At 39.9% G+C, this 14,887-nt stretch overlaps 1 protein-coding gene across 1 annotated transcript; it reads right to left on the bottom strand.

Moving 5' to 3' along the window:
* Positions 1-505: 505 nt before the first annotated feature.
* Positions 506-13,215, bottom strand: LOC306857374 (very long chain fatty acid elongase 6-like). The gene is made up of 4 exons (XM_079397291.1): positions 13,046-13,215; positions 11,672-11,803; positions 9,240-9,391; positions 506-2,528 (listed from the first exon to the last, which is right to left on the bottom strand). The coding sequence occupies exons 1-4, from the start codon at positions 13,132-13,134 to the stop codon at positions 2,098-2,100; spliced, it is 804 nt and encodes a 267-aa protein (XP_079253417.1). The 5' UTR covers positions 13,135-13,215; the 3' UTR covers positions 506-2,097.
* Between the last annotated feature and the right edge of the window lie 1,672 nt (positions 13,216-14,887).

Here is a 14,887-nt window from a genome sequence, read left to right as displayed (position 1 = left end):
AATGCGACTTGCGCCGTTTATCATTTTGCATTCGGCCTGTTCTTCAGTGCTGTGTGACTGATCCTCTGCTGCTGGAGGCATTGTGTACTGCGCTTCACACTTTTGGACTATTTGCTTTTTGCAGTTTCGCATGAGCTGTAATTTGAAAACAGCGCCTAATTTGACTGCAGTCCTAATATGGGGAGGTGCCTTGCTTCCCGGTACTCCCGATGGCCAGTATATCCCTGTATATATATTTATTTATGTACAGTGCCCTCCAAAAGTATTGTAACAGTAAAGACAAAATTTATCTGTTGGCTGTGGTCAAGACATTTACAAATATGATTAAAAGATGAATATGAGACAAAACTCATAAATTGTTTGACCAAATAAATGCAGCCTTGCTGAGCAGAAGAGGCTCTTTCAATAACATTAAAAAAAGTCTGCCTGACCCCAAACATTTGAACTCTTACTTAAGAGATAAAAGACCTTGCTGAGAAATGACAGGACTAAAAATATGTTTATTAGGTGTTTATTATTAATAAACCCATGCTTCAGAACATTCAGAACAGGACTTTGCAAACAAACTCATATTTTTTTTAAACGAATAAAAAATTTGGTTAATTGTTCATAATAATAAAAGGTGAGAAAAATACATTCAAATGATGTTTGGTATTTCTAATATTTGAGAAGATCTAGAAGAACAGATAAACTAGCATCCATCGAACAGAATGAATGAACGAAGATAATGAATCTCTGAGACAACGCCTGTAAACACATTCATTCACCTGAGAAAAAGCCTCTAGAAAAGCAGACGCTGATAAACCTGCCGTGACAATCAACCAGATCAGCTCAAATGCTGCATGTTGACTAACCAGAAAGACAGGCCTCGACAACCACAAACACAATAGGAACTTGTTTTAGAGAACTAGTTTAGAGTTACACATAGATCTTTGTTACAGACTGAAGTGAGCTTCACAGTAAGCTTATAGGACTCAGAAGTAGAGAAATCTGTCACATGCAGCATGTTTTACAGTAATATATACTGAAAAAAATGCTCTTTTTTACTGACGCTTTTAAACATTTAACTCTATAAACAGCAAACCCTTTTAAATTCTTTCTTACATGTCTGAATTTACAATGAGATTTTATGCTAATTAAATTTGGACATTTCATGGCAAATGTAGCTGTGTGTGAATATACTGTAATATTCAGCAGCTTCAGCTCAACTTTTGGGGATTGTTTTGCTGTTTTGAAGGGTTTTCATCGCTCACGTTTGTAACAAGTCGACATTATATGATCAATAGTTTCATTGTTTCAGTCATCAGAGGAGAATGTGTGGCTTTGTTTCACTGTGATAAAATCAATGCTTTAACACACAAGACCTGTGAACATTAACACAATTAACTCATGAAAAAGGACTTGTGTTAGCGGGCGGATCTCATAAAACATTTGATCAAAGACACATTTCACCCTAAACCATTAGAAAAGCATATCAAATCACATTTTGCATGAATAAAACAAGTCTTTTTTTTTTTTTTTTGCATTGTGACATTATTTTCATTACAATTAATTCAGTTATGCACACCTTATAAAATACTGTCATACAATAATTAAAAAAAAATTAAATCAACAACTTACATACTACAAAAAATATTGTCCAGTAAGTGCTTTACAACTGAAATAATATATAATTGTTTTATTATTGCATTACAATAATGAGAATGTGGAGGTCTCATGTTCTTAATTGTAATTAAAAAAAAGTCACAATGCAAAAAAAAAAAAAATTACATTTATAAAAGTTATTTAATACAATTTTTAAATATATATTTCTTATTTCATTCTTATTCTTTAAACATATTGCATTATTTGTTCTTTGAACTCGAATCACTAAAAACAACATTTAACCCTTAAAGGGATTGTTCTATATTTTCCTAATGCTATATGATATTGGGTGTTGTTGACTGGTTTTGTGACATTCACTTCATGAACATTTATGATGCAGTCATATACAGTATTTTAATCTTTGAGCATGTAAACTAGTGGTTTCAATTCCGGGATGGTTTTGCATTATTTTAAAGGAACAGGACGGATGTGGATGGCAGTGATGAGTTCTTCTCACTCTCGTTTCACCCTCTTCTCGTCTTCCGAGCGTTTAAAGTAGGACTGATAGAAGAAAACGGAGAAGAGCAGCAGGTAGCTGAAGTACATCACAGAGGCGTAGACAATGTTGTGCATGGTGGAGAAGCAGTGGATGTCATGCTTCCAGTAATAGAGGAGCCCCACAATGCTCAGCCCCACGATCATCTGCGTGATCTGCATGAGCGTGATCAGCATGGCGAGGGGTCGCGGCACACGAGCGCCGGCCGCTCTAGCCGTGTAGTAGCTGTACATGAATGCATGGACTGTGTAGTTCATGGCCATGAACCAGCCACCGCCGGCCACACGGTCTTTATATGTGTACCAGCTGTAGAGCAGGACGGTGATGTGATGATACCAGTGCAGGAAGATCAGACGCTGCTTACGCAGGACGATGAACACCGTGTCCCCTGAACAACATTACAAACACAACACAAGCAGCTCTATGTAAAGCATCTGTGACATGCATTTCACAAAAAATCATTTCAGCTGGCCTTCAGAGACACTAATGCACTTATAATGGAAGTTTAGAGTTATTATGCATGTATAAATTAAAGCAGTGTAATAAAATAATTTGCTAAGCATATCTGTGCAAAGTTATTTTACATTTACATGCATGCATTTGACAGATGTTTAAGAGTACATTGCATTCAAGGTGTACATTTGATCAGTTTTTGCTTTCACCCAGAAGTGATCTTTTATGCAAACTTTTAACTCCCATCATAAGATTTTGATTTTTGATCATAAGAATGCAAAGTCAGTAACATATGCATGAGGACACTAGAAAGAGTTGAGATGTAACTATACGTTATTTGACTATAAGTCACATTTCACCCCAAAATTATTAGAAAAACATATGAAATTAATTTTTGCATTAATAAAATGAAGTCTATTTTAAGAACATTAAGATTTTTTTGTATTGTGACATTTTCATAATTATTACCTTGTATTATAATGTAAAAAATACTCTAATTCAATGATTTTTTAAAGTTAAAATCTGTACACTGGAAAAAAAAAGTTTTGAAGTTGGAAACAAACAAAAAAAACTGATTATATAAGAAAATGATTAATTACAAGAAAATGCTTTTCAATTTTTTGGCATTAAAATTGAAAGTTTAATTCAATATGTTATTTGCAATTTCTATAATTATATTATAATTTGTAATTATGAATTTTGAGTCAAAATTGTTTATACACCACTTTTTTTCAGCGTACAACTGTCGTGTAAATGCTTTACAAATTAAATAATATAATAAATGCCACAATGCAATTAAATAAATGGCTTAATTTTGCTGATGCTAAATATAATTTCTTGTATTCTGGGGTGAAATATTCATGAAGATGTTTACATGAGCAAACTAGCAACCATAACACATAACTTACTTGGTTAATTACGTAACCTCGGTTCCCTGAGATACGGGAACAAGTACAGCGTCGCTAGACGCTATGGGAAAAACTCCTTTTTCTCCGAGGACTGAAGACTTTTTCAATCACGCAGTGTGACTGCACGGCCATTGGTTCGTGCAGTAAATAAAATGAACCAATGGCTTGTCAGCGGCGCTGCACGAGCCTATGGCGGCAAAGCCCGCCAGAAAGGGCGGGGCCATCTGGCTATATAAGCAGGTGCATCGCCATAGGAAATCAGGCCAATTCAACTGAAGCGACGACCTGAGTCGTGCAGCGGAATGGCATGGCACGGTATGCAGTACTCGTTCCCGTATCTCAGGGAACCGAGATTACATAAGTAACCGAGTACGTTCCCTTTCAATACTTCACTCGTACTGCATCGCTAGACGCTATGGGGAACAAATACAATCTCGCCATGCCATGAAGAGGAACGACTGATACAACTGGCCTTGAGCAATAAAGACTCAAAAGGGACCAATTATGAGCAGGAAGAATCCTGCAGGAGGCATGAGAACTGAACTCGTAGAGGTCAGCCCGGGGCTGGATAATCGTTCCAACTGTCATAAGTACAGCCTTTGCACTAGCAATAGGGCCAAGAGCGTTCTGAGGAATCAGGCTATGCCTGAGAATAGACCACTTAGATAGACGTGTGCCACATTAAGCAGATAAACCCGAGCCTGCAAGGCCGGAACATCCAAGTTATAGGACCTGGTAAATGTGGATGGCGAGGCCCAGCCGGCTGCCGCACAAATGTCTGCCATGGACACACCACTAGATCACACCCAGGAAGAGGCCACGCCTCTCGTGGAATGGGCTCTCACTCCAATGGGGCTCTGGAGGCACAGGGAGGAGTATGCTAGTGTGATAGCATCAACTAACCATCGAGAAATCCTCTGCTTTGTGACCGGAGATCCCTTGGTGCGACCGCCAAAGCAGACAAAGAGTTGTTCCGTTACCTAAAGGGTGCGGAACGCTTGATGTAAGTTCTCAATGCCCTGACCAGGCAGAGAAGGTTAAACTCCTGGTCCTCCTCAGAAGGAGGAAGCGCAGAGAGAGTAATAACCTGGGCCCTAAACAGAGTGTAGAGCACCTTAGGGACATAACCGTGTCTTGGCTTTAGGATGACCTTAGAGTCATTAGGCCCAAACTCAAGACAGGCAGGGCTTATCGAGAGAGCCTGCAAGTCACCTACTCGCTTCACCAATGCTAGTGCCAGCAGCAGAGCGGTCTTGAGCGACAGTGTTTTTAAGCTTGCAGATTGTAGTGGCTCAAAGGGGAAGCCTTTGACGGCTCTCAGGACCGTGGGCAGGTCCCATGTAGGGACTGTGGATGGAGCCTCCTAGAACCCTTCAGGAAACGGACAACCAAGTTGTTCTGGCCCACCGACTGCCCGGCTATAGGAGCGTGATAAGCTGCTATAGCTGCCACATAGACTTTGAGCATGAAAGGGGAGTGACCCTTATCCAGCAGCTCTTGTAAGTAGGACAATATCACTGATATGTCACATGCTGTTGTTTCCTCGCCGTGTGCCTCACACCAGGCGGAGAAAACCGACCACTTAAGGGCGTAGAGGCATCTCGTAGACGGGGCTCTAGCCTTGCGAAATGGTATTTAGGACATTCTCGGGGAGATCTATTGATTCCCTTCAAGAGCTCAGAGATGCAGGGCCCACAGCTCGGGCTGGGGGTGCCAGATCGTTCTGTTCACCTGAGAGAGGGAAGTCCTGCCTCAGGGGAATGGGCCACGGAGTTGCTGTTAGCAGCTAAGAGAGAGCTCTGAGATCCAGTGATGGTCCTTCCACAGCGGTGCCACCAGAAGCACTGCGTGCTTGTGTTCCCTGATTCACCCGATTACTTGAGAAATCAGAGCGATTGGGGGAAAAGCATACAGTAGGAGGTTGGGCCATTCATGGGCAAACGCGTCCTTGCTCTTCGAAATGTAAGTTTGGCAGTGAGAGTTGTCTTTTGAGGCGAAGAGGTCGGCCTCTGCCCTGCCAAAGATCTGCCAGGTTTTCTGAACCATCTGTGGGTGGAGCATCCACTCCGCTGAGGGGACGTTGTTCTGAGAGAGCATATCTGCTCCTTGGTTCAGTACGCCGGGCACATGAACTGCTCTCAATGAACGCAGGTTGAGATGTGCCCACTCCAAGAGGCATTCTACCATCTTGAAAAGGCGTTTCAAGGTGAGCCTGCCCTGGCAATTTATGTACGACACCACCGTTATGCTGCCTGAACGGACTAGCACGTGGTGTCCCTTCAGGACTGGCAGGAAGTATCAAATGGCTTGACACAATGCCAACATTTCTTGGCAGTTGATGTGCAGCCGGCCTTCCGCATTCGTCCAGGAGCCGAAGGTCGGTTTGCCTTCGCACAGAGCTCCCCAACCTGAGTTGGAAGCGTCTGTCATGACAACCTTTCTTCTGTGAACTAAACCCATTCACACGCCCCGCTCAAACTACCGTAGGTCCTTCCAGGTTGCCAGGGCTGTCACGCAGGCCTGGTCCACTCGGATGCGGATGCGTCCATGACGCTACGCATGGGGTGGAATTTAGAGGTTTCAACCAGTACTGAAGGGGTCTCATTCTGAGAAGGCCCAACTGAAGCACTGGTGATGCAGAGGCCATGAGGCCCAGCATCCTTTGAAATGCTTTGAGAGGGTAGGAGGCTCCAATTCTGAAGGAAGCCTCGAGCTGCTGTATAGCCAGAGCACAATCTGGCGTGACTATTACCCTCATGCGGGCTGAGTCGAAAACTGTCCCCAGGAACGCAGTTCGTTGGCTGGGGGACAGAGAGCTCTTGGCAAAATTGATCCTGAGTCCCAGGCACTCTAAAGTGACTGAGGAGGAGGGACCTGTGGGCTATTAACTCGGCCGTCGACTGCGCTAGAATAAGCCAATCGTCGAGGTAATTTAGGACACGAACTCCCATCTGTCTTTGTAAAAGTGCGAGGAGCCAGAGCCAGCCCAAAGGGCAGGACCGTGTATTGATAAGCCACTCCCTCGAAGGAGTCTGAAGCTGACAGAGATAATCATAATGACAGGCTTTTCTTTCGATCTGCCTAAAAAGATCAAACCACTCATTAGAAGAGGGGTACTGATTATCTTTGTGTGCGAACACCCTGGCAGATCAAAAACTGATGCGCGCATCCCATCAGATCCGTTCGTAGCAGACGAGGGGAGGCAGGGCAAGACACAGACTGTCACGCTGTCAGATCAAAGCTGTATGGAGAGTGAAACATGGGGCTTTGGCCAGCGTAAATTCACTCAAGCTTGAACGCTCAAACCCGTGATTTGATAATTCTTCTCCGAGGTAACTGGGAGAGGAGAAAGACGAGCTGAAGTTGAAGTAGGATAACCACGAGCGCAGCAAGGACAGCTTAATAGTGAAAGTATCGCTAGCAGATCAAAGAGCTGTGAGAGGCACTAATCCTTAGTGTAAACACACCGGCAGATCAAAGTGCTGTGTGCAGAGTGAAACACCCTGGGCTATGCCTGCGCGCAAAAATCACTCGAGCCTGACCACTCAGCCCCGCGATCTCTCAGTCTCCAGAGAGTGAAGCGGGGAAGGTGGGGCCAACCAGGGCAGTATAGAAGGATTGTGTCACTCAATGCGATGAGGGGCGCTGATCCTCACGTGTTAACACACTCTAGCAGATTAAAGTGAGCACACGAGATAAACCGGCGTGCAATCACTTAAGCCTGATCCCGCCGCTCCGCGAGTTAAGTGTTCCTTCCTCCGAGGTGCCTGGGAGAAGAGGAACATGAAAGCGGGGAAGGCGGGGGGCGCCTTATAGCGAGCGAATGAGGGGCGGCTTTCAACGAAAAAAGTTGAAAGCTGTTTGTGAGGGAGCAGCTTCAGCGACTCACACGCAAAGCTGTCAAAAATAGCTTTCTACTCCAGTCCACCCAAGAGGATATAGCCGCTCATTTAACGAGGAGCGGTGATTCTCACGTGTAAAAACACCGGCGGATCAGAGCGATGCGGTAAGAGTGAGCACGCGGGCTCTTGAGCCGGCGTGGGATCATTCAATTGTTTCATTCTCCGAGCTTGCTGAGAGAGGAGAAATGGAAGAGCGGCGCTGCCTTCATAGAAGGCCAGCAAGTGGAGAAGAGCGAGACTCATACTCGAGTGAGCATTCAGTCTCAGTAAACGCGCAGTCTGTGTGGGCAAGAATTCCCTGCGCGAGCCACACTCGCAGTGCGACATTTGCAACAACGTCGCTTGAAATTTGCTCTTTCAGAGAAATTTGACTTTAGACTCACCGGCTGGCCGCAGGGAACGAGGCTGGCATCTGCACAGGTCGCTGGAGCAGCTCGAAGAGCAGGCAGAACAGCGAGAGGGCACAGAGGAAAAGGCAGCTTCTATCCGCAGCGAGGCGTTTCTATGGCGAGCGTCTTCAGTCCCGAGTGTCAGCGAAGGGATGATCGTCGTCGATGAAGGAGAATTGGCCTGATTTCCTATGGCGAAGCGCCTGCTTATATAGCCAGATGGCCCCGCCCTTTCTGGCGGGCTTTGTCGCCATAGGCTCGTGCAGCACTGCTGACGAGCCATTGGTTTGTTTTTATTTACTGCACAAACCAATGGCTGTGCAGTCACACTGCGTGACTGAAAAAGTCTTCAGTCCTCGGGAGAAAAAGGAATTTTTCCCATAGCGTCTCGCGACGCAGTACGAGTGAAGTATCAAAAGGGAACCACAAGTTAATCTGGTTAGATGAGTATTCTTACCACTACAAGTCAAAATGCACACTTCACATCTCAAATAACACATTTGTAAGTGTATAATAACACCAAAATATGATACTGTAAATGCAATTTTTGTTTGTTCTTGGAAAGTCATAATTATTTATGAGTGTGTCACAAATCGTTTTGAACCCGGATCATTAATTTTAGGTGTTAAATGTTGGGGTTTAGAGTTTAAAGTTTAAATAAACTAAAGGTCTGAATGACTTTCTGTACTTTACAGGCATTAAAAAATTAAAATCTAAAACTTTGACACTTCCCAGACTTTCTAAACACCTTTACATAATATGCATGACTTTGCACTATGAAAAAATATTTTTCAAAGATTAATAAAGTATGTTTTACATGAAAATACTAATTCCGTTTTTCAACATCAAAATTTCAAGTTTAATTCAGTGTGTCACTTGCCATTTTTTGTAACTATTTGTGACCCTGGAGCAAAAAAACAGTCTTGAGGGTCAATTTTGTGAAATTGAGATTTATACATAATTTGAATAAATAATCTTTCCATTGATGTATGGTTTGTTAGGATAGGACAATATTAGGCTGAGATACATCTATCTGAAAATCTGGAATCTGAGGGTGCAAAAAATCTAAATATTGAGAAAATCTCCTTTAAAGTTGTTCAAATGAAGTTCTTAGCAATGCATATTACTAATCAAAAATTAAGTTTTGATATATTTATGGTAGGAAATTTACAAAATATCTTCATGGAACATGATCTTAATATCCTAATGATTTTTGTCATAAAAGAGAAATGTATAATTTTGATCCATACAATGTATTGTTGTCTATTGCTACAAATATACCTGTGTTACTCATGACTGCTTTTGTGCTCCAGGGACACACTTGTGAAATTTACTAGCAGTTTCTGAGGGAATATAGTTTCAAAGTAATTCCTACTCCAGTTCCAATTTTTTTCACTGAAGAACAAAGGAATAACGGATGAATGATTAGTTAATGTGAAAGTCTTACCGAGCTCAGGTGCTTTACTCAGAGTGAAGGCAAACGCCCAGAACTTGCTGATGGGGGCGCTGTAGAACTCAGAGTCACACACAGACTCCTGGAGCCCATGTGACCGCACCATATTGAACATGTACCAGCTCGTCCGCGTCGCTCCCATTATACTGACACGGACACACAGACAACAGCAATGAGGAAACAGCCGTGAGGAAACACACCATATCTGTTCCATTCCTCAAAGACTATCAGAGCAACGAGAGAACTCACAGAGGAGAGATACCGTCAAACTGAGATCGTATCTGACCCAAAAGACCTGACTTCTCATCAAAACAGAGAATGTCTGAGTAAAACTCACCGCCACAATATACAGTGCCCTCCAAAAGTATAGGAACAGTAAAGACAAAATTGCTCTGTTGGCTGTGGAGTCAAGACATTTACAAATATGACTAAAAGATGAATATGAGACAAAACTACAGAATGTCACATTTTATTATTAGCCGTTTCAACACATATATGTTTTACCAAATAAAAAGAACAGCACTTTTAGAGTTCATCCCTCTATCTGATGTGAGCATAAGTATTGGAGCAGTTGCCTCACAGCTCTTTCTAAGTGATCAGCTGTGTCCTGTTGCATTAATTCTTCAGATATTAAAAGCAGGGAATGTGTCGTATCAGTTATATCCATTACTTCTGTATTCTGAATCCTGCATTCGATGATGACACACACAAACCAGGATGAAGACGAGGGAGCTGACTTTGAGAGAAAAGCAAGCAATTTGGATGCTAAAAGAAAAGAGGAAGTCCGTTAGAGCTCTAGCAAAAACAAAGGGCATGGAGAAATCAAGAGTTTGGAAACCACCAGCAACCAACAACGACCTGATCGGCTGAGAAAACAACAGTAGTTGATGACAGACAAATCATAAAAGCTGTGAAAATGAATCCTAAAAGACGTGTCTGTAAAATCAGCAACAACTTCCAGAAAGCTGGGGTGATGCTCTGACAATCTACTGTCCTCAGGAGACTTTGACACAGAATTACAGATGCTACACAGCAAGATGCAAACCTCTGACCAGCACCAAACATAGAAAGACAAGAGTAGAGTTTGCAAAAAAGCACAAAGGTGAGCCAGAAGAGTTTTGGATCTGTGTTTATGGACCGATGAGACAAAGATGAACCTTTATCTAAGTGATGGGAAAGCAAAAATGTGGAGAAAAAAGGAACTGCAATGATCCCAAACATACAGCCTCATCTGTAAAGCATGGTGGAGGTGGTGTCATGGCATGGGCATGCATGGCTGTCTCTGGAACAGGCCCTCTCCACTTTACTGATGACTTAATGTATGATGACAGTAGCAGAATGAATTAGGAAGGGTACAAAACCATCTTGCCTACCAATATTCAAGAAAATGCCACCAGATTCATTGGGAAGTGCTTCATATTGCATCAGGACAATGACCCAAAACACCCTGCCAGTTCAGTCAAGCAATTTATAAGAGCAAAGAACTGGAAAGTGTTAGATTGCCCAAGTCAATCTCCAGATTTAAATCTGATTGAACATGAATTTCAGCAGCTGGAGAGGAGAGTAAAGGCAGAAACTCCCCAAAACAAGCAACAATTGGGATAGGCTGCATTAAAGGCTGGGAAAAGCATTTCAAAGGATGAGAGCAAGAGTCTGGTGATGTCTATGGGTCACAGACTCACTGCTGTGATTGTGTGCAAGGGATCTGCAACTAAATAATAGCTTTTAATCTTTTATATCTGCCTTATGTTCAACTGTCCCAATACTTCTGCTCACATCAATGAGTGGGATGAACTCTAAAAGTGCTGTTCTTTTTATTTGGTAAAACATGTATGTGTTGAAACAGCTAATAATAAAATGTGACATTCTGTAGTTTTGTCTCATATTCATCTTTTAATCATATTTGTAAATGTCTTGACTCCACAGCCAACAGAGCAATTTTGTCTTTACTGTCCAATACTTATGGAGGGACTGTAGGCTTAGTTCTGGTCCATGGAGGCCCATTCAAAAAATAAAAAAGGTAAATGCAACTCACAATGACTTTGTCACATTTCTGAGAGAAAAAAGACAGAATTGTGATATCTAACCACGGAATTACAAGATATAAACAGAATTCGTAGTATTTTTCTCACAGAGCTTACAGTTTTTTATCATAATTCTGGGTTTACATCTCAATGATGTATGATTTTCTTAGAATTATGATTTTCTTAGAATTCTGATTTTAAAAGTCCCAATTCAGACTTTTCTAAAAAACTGTGATAAAACTCAAAATTCATAGTATCAATTTATATCTCACAATTCAGGGTTTTTTCCACCACAGAATATGACATTTAAAAAAGTAATAGCAACTTTTTATCTCACAACTCTTACTTTTTTCTCAGAATTGTAATTGTTGTATGTTTTTAATCAGACGGCCGGCGTCTCACCTGAATATGGCCAGACATAATGACCAGAGCACGAGAGGCTTCCGCAGGTCCAACTTCTGCCTGTCCTTCATAAAGATGCGTCCGAAAAATATAACCACCACATACACACCCGACAGAACAAACGCTGTTCCCCTGAAACACATTAGGATTCACTTACAGACCTGATGAGAAGACATAAATATAGATATTACATATACAGTGTGATCCTGGAGCACAAAACCAGTTTGAAGTCGCTGGGGTATATTTGTAGCAACAGCCAAAAATAGGGGTCAAAATTATCCATATTATTAGTAATATGCATTGCTAAGAACTTCATTTGAACAACTTTAAAGGAGATTTTCTCAATATTTAGATTTTTTTGCTCCCTCAGATTCCAGATTTTCTAATAGTTGTATCTCAGCCAAATATTGTCCGATCATAACAAACCATACATCAATGGAAAGATTATTTATTCAGCCTTCAGATTATGTATAAATCTCAATTTCACTAAATTGACCCTCATGACTGGTTTTGTGCTCCAGGGTCACATACAGTATGTGTGGATATTAAAGATATAAAAGTGAAAGCAAGGCAAGGTTTATATATTTATATATATAGCATACATTCACTCTGGTAATTCAAAGTGCTTTACATAAAAAAAAATCTTAAAATATAAAATAAAAAAAATAAAAAATACAATAAAAGATGTAAAAATTAAAGAATAAATGAAGCTTATATAAGCTCTCATTGAAGAGAGCTCAATGGTTTTATATATAACGTCTCTGTCCTGATCTGAACCTGCAAATAACAGGTTTTTAGGACATGGGCTAGATATTGATGTCGCAATCAGTTGAAAGGTCAAAGGTGATGGAATCTCTGCCGTCCTCCACGTGAACCTTTCTTATCATGAACATCAATCAATTGAGTCATAAATCTCCTGTAAACCTGTCTGAACAGTGCATATAGTTCACAATCACACACATTAATGCACAGAATCATCAGTTCTTGTCTGTTAATATGATTGTGATATAAGATGAAAGGTCAAAGGTGATTCTCTCAGACTTTATTGCTTATTTTAATGAGCAGGGAGTGTTTAAACATACTACCTACAGCCTTTATGAAAGATTAAAGCAGGAGACATGATAGAAATGTGACACAGATTACACATTTTAAGCGTCTTTGGACTGTCTGGTACTGTTTTTATTATATAATAAGTATTATAATGTATTATGTATTGCATTTCAGATTTTATGTGTATATATAGCAGCCCAGTATGTTCTATTTTACTCTGCTTTTGTATATGCATTATAATATTCTTAATTTATAGGCGCAGGTTAGCACAGCAGAAGTAATAGAAATGAAATGAATCAGTGATTCGCTTCTGATTCGACTCACCAGTTCAGCTTGAACCATTCCAGCGCGGCGCGATCATTAAACTGACGCTCGAAGTCAAACGCGTGAAGCGACTGGTTCATCTTCATCATCAGAGTCCAGATCTTCAGCAGGTGAGAGCGAACCTGAAGTGATGAAGCTGTTTCCGAGAGGAAGCACTCGTGCTCAACTTCCTAATTACATGCGGGAGGGGGAGGAGTCACAGCTGCAGTCTCATCCAATCAGCATCAGAATACAACAGACGGGTGCATTTTTCATAAGACGAGCAATAAAAGTCTCTTCTGCTCAACAAGGCAATATCTATTTGATCAAAAATTCAGAAAAAAATGTAATTTTGTGAAATATAATTGCAATTTAAAATTACAGTTTTCTTTTTTAATATACTTTAAAATATAATTTATTTATGTGATGCAGCGCTGTATTTTCAGCATCATTACTCCAGTCTTCAGAAATCATTCTAATATACTGATTTATAATCAATGTTGGAAACCGTTGTGCTGCACAGTATTATTTTGGGACCTTTTTTAGGATTCTCTGATTAATAAAAAGTTTAAAAGAACAGCATTTATTTTAAAAAAGAAATGTTGTTATAATATACAATGATATTCAAAAGTTTGAGATCAGTCATTTATTTTTTTTATTAATACTTACTCAGGAGGGATGTGTTAAATGAATAAATGTCATAGTAAAGACTTATATTGTAAGAAAAGATTTCTATTTTGAACAGAAGTTGCTCTTTTTAACTTTGTATTCATCAAAGAATCAAAGAAAAAAGTATGACATGTTCCAAAAAACCCAATATGAAGCAGCACAACAGTCTGAACACTCAATAAATCAGTATATTAGAATGATTTCTGAAGACTGGAGTAATGATGCTGAAAATACAGCGCTGTGTCACAGAAATAAATTATATTTTAAAATATATTAAAATAGGAAAACAATATTAGAAATTGCAAAAAGATTTGACAATATTACAGTTTTTTCTGTATTTTTGATCGAATAAATACAGCCTTGATGAGCAGAAGAAACTCCCTTAAAAAACATTACAAATCTTACTGATCCCAAACTTTTGAGAAGCAGTGTGTATATATAGCCTATATATATATATAGTTAGTAATGTAATCTAGGTTACTCATTTTAGTTAATGTATTCTGACTACTTTTTAGATTACTTTAGATCTAAGTCGTTTAATATTTACCATTATACGTATATTGCTATTTCTGGAATCTTTTTATGTAATCCAGATTACATGTCATCAGTTACTATCCAGCTGTGTAGCAGGTAATTCACACCCGATAAACACCATCAATTAGCCAACTAAGTAATTACTTACTGTAATTTAATTACTTTTGCCTTGAAAATGTAATTCAATTACAGTTACTTCTTATGTCCTTGAACTAGACTGTAGAGCATTTATAAACTATACAATAGTGGATTTAACATCAAAATGTAAAATCTAATGCACTCTTTTGATGCACCCATCTCACTTTAAATACTTTGGTGAGTTAATAAAAATATTAGTAACTCAGCAGGTAACTATTTGGTTATTAGCATGAATATTACTGGCATATTGGCTGTTTATTATTACTTAAAAAAGCACATATTAATGTCTTATTCTGTGAGACCTTATTCTAAATCCTTAATCCTACCCAATTCTTAAACGTATTATTAATAATTTAGTATTAATAAGCAGTATACTGAGGCAAAAGTCATAGTTAATAGTTAAAACTGGACCCTAATCTAAAGTGTGAGCAGAATAATTGATACTTGAAAGAATTAAAAGAAGCGTTTCTTGCATAGTAATTAGTAATAACTAATTAAATACTGTTTGGAGAGAGTAATTTC

Source organism: Barbus barbus (assembly GCF_936440315.1).
Source record: "Barbus barbus genome assembly, chromosome: 38".
Lineage (NCBI taxonomy): Eukaryota > Metazoa > Chordata > Actinopteri > Cypriniformes > Cyprinidae > Barbus > Barbus barbus.
This window is presented reverse-complemented; position numbering and strand designations above follow the sequence as displayed.

What these genes read in the sequence shown, in the direction of transcription:
- LOC306857374 (XM_079397291.1), bottom strand. Translation starts at nt 13,134, where the DNA reads ATGATGAAGATGAACCAGTCGCTTCACGCGTTTGACTTCGAGCGTCAG. An exon ending in GAATGGTTCAAGCTGAACTG is followed by an intron (nt 11,804 to 13,045) that starts GTGAGTCGAATC and finishes AATGTGTTTCAG; the next exon opens with GGGAACAGCGTTTGTTCTGT. An exon ending in GAGTAAAGCACCTGAGCTCG is followed by an intron (nt 2,529 to 9,239) that starts GTAAGACTTTCA and finishes AATGTTGTTCAG; the next exon opens with GGGACACGGTGTTCATCGTC.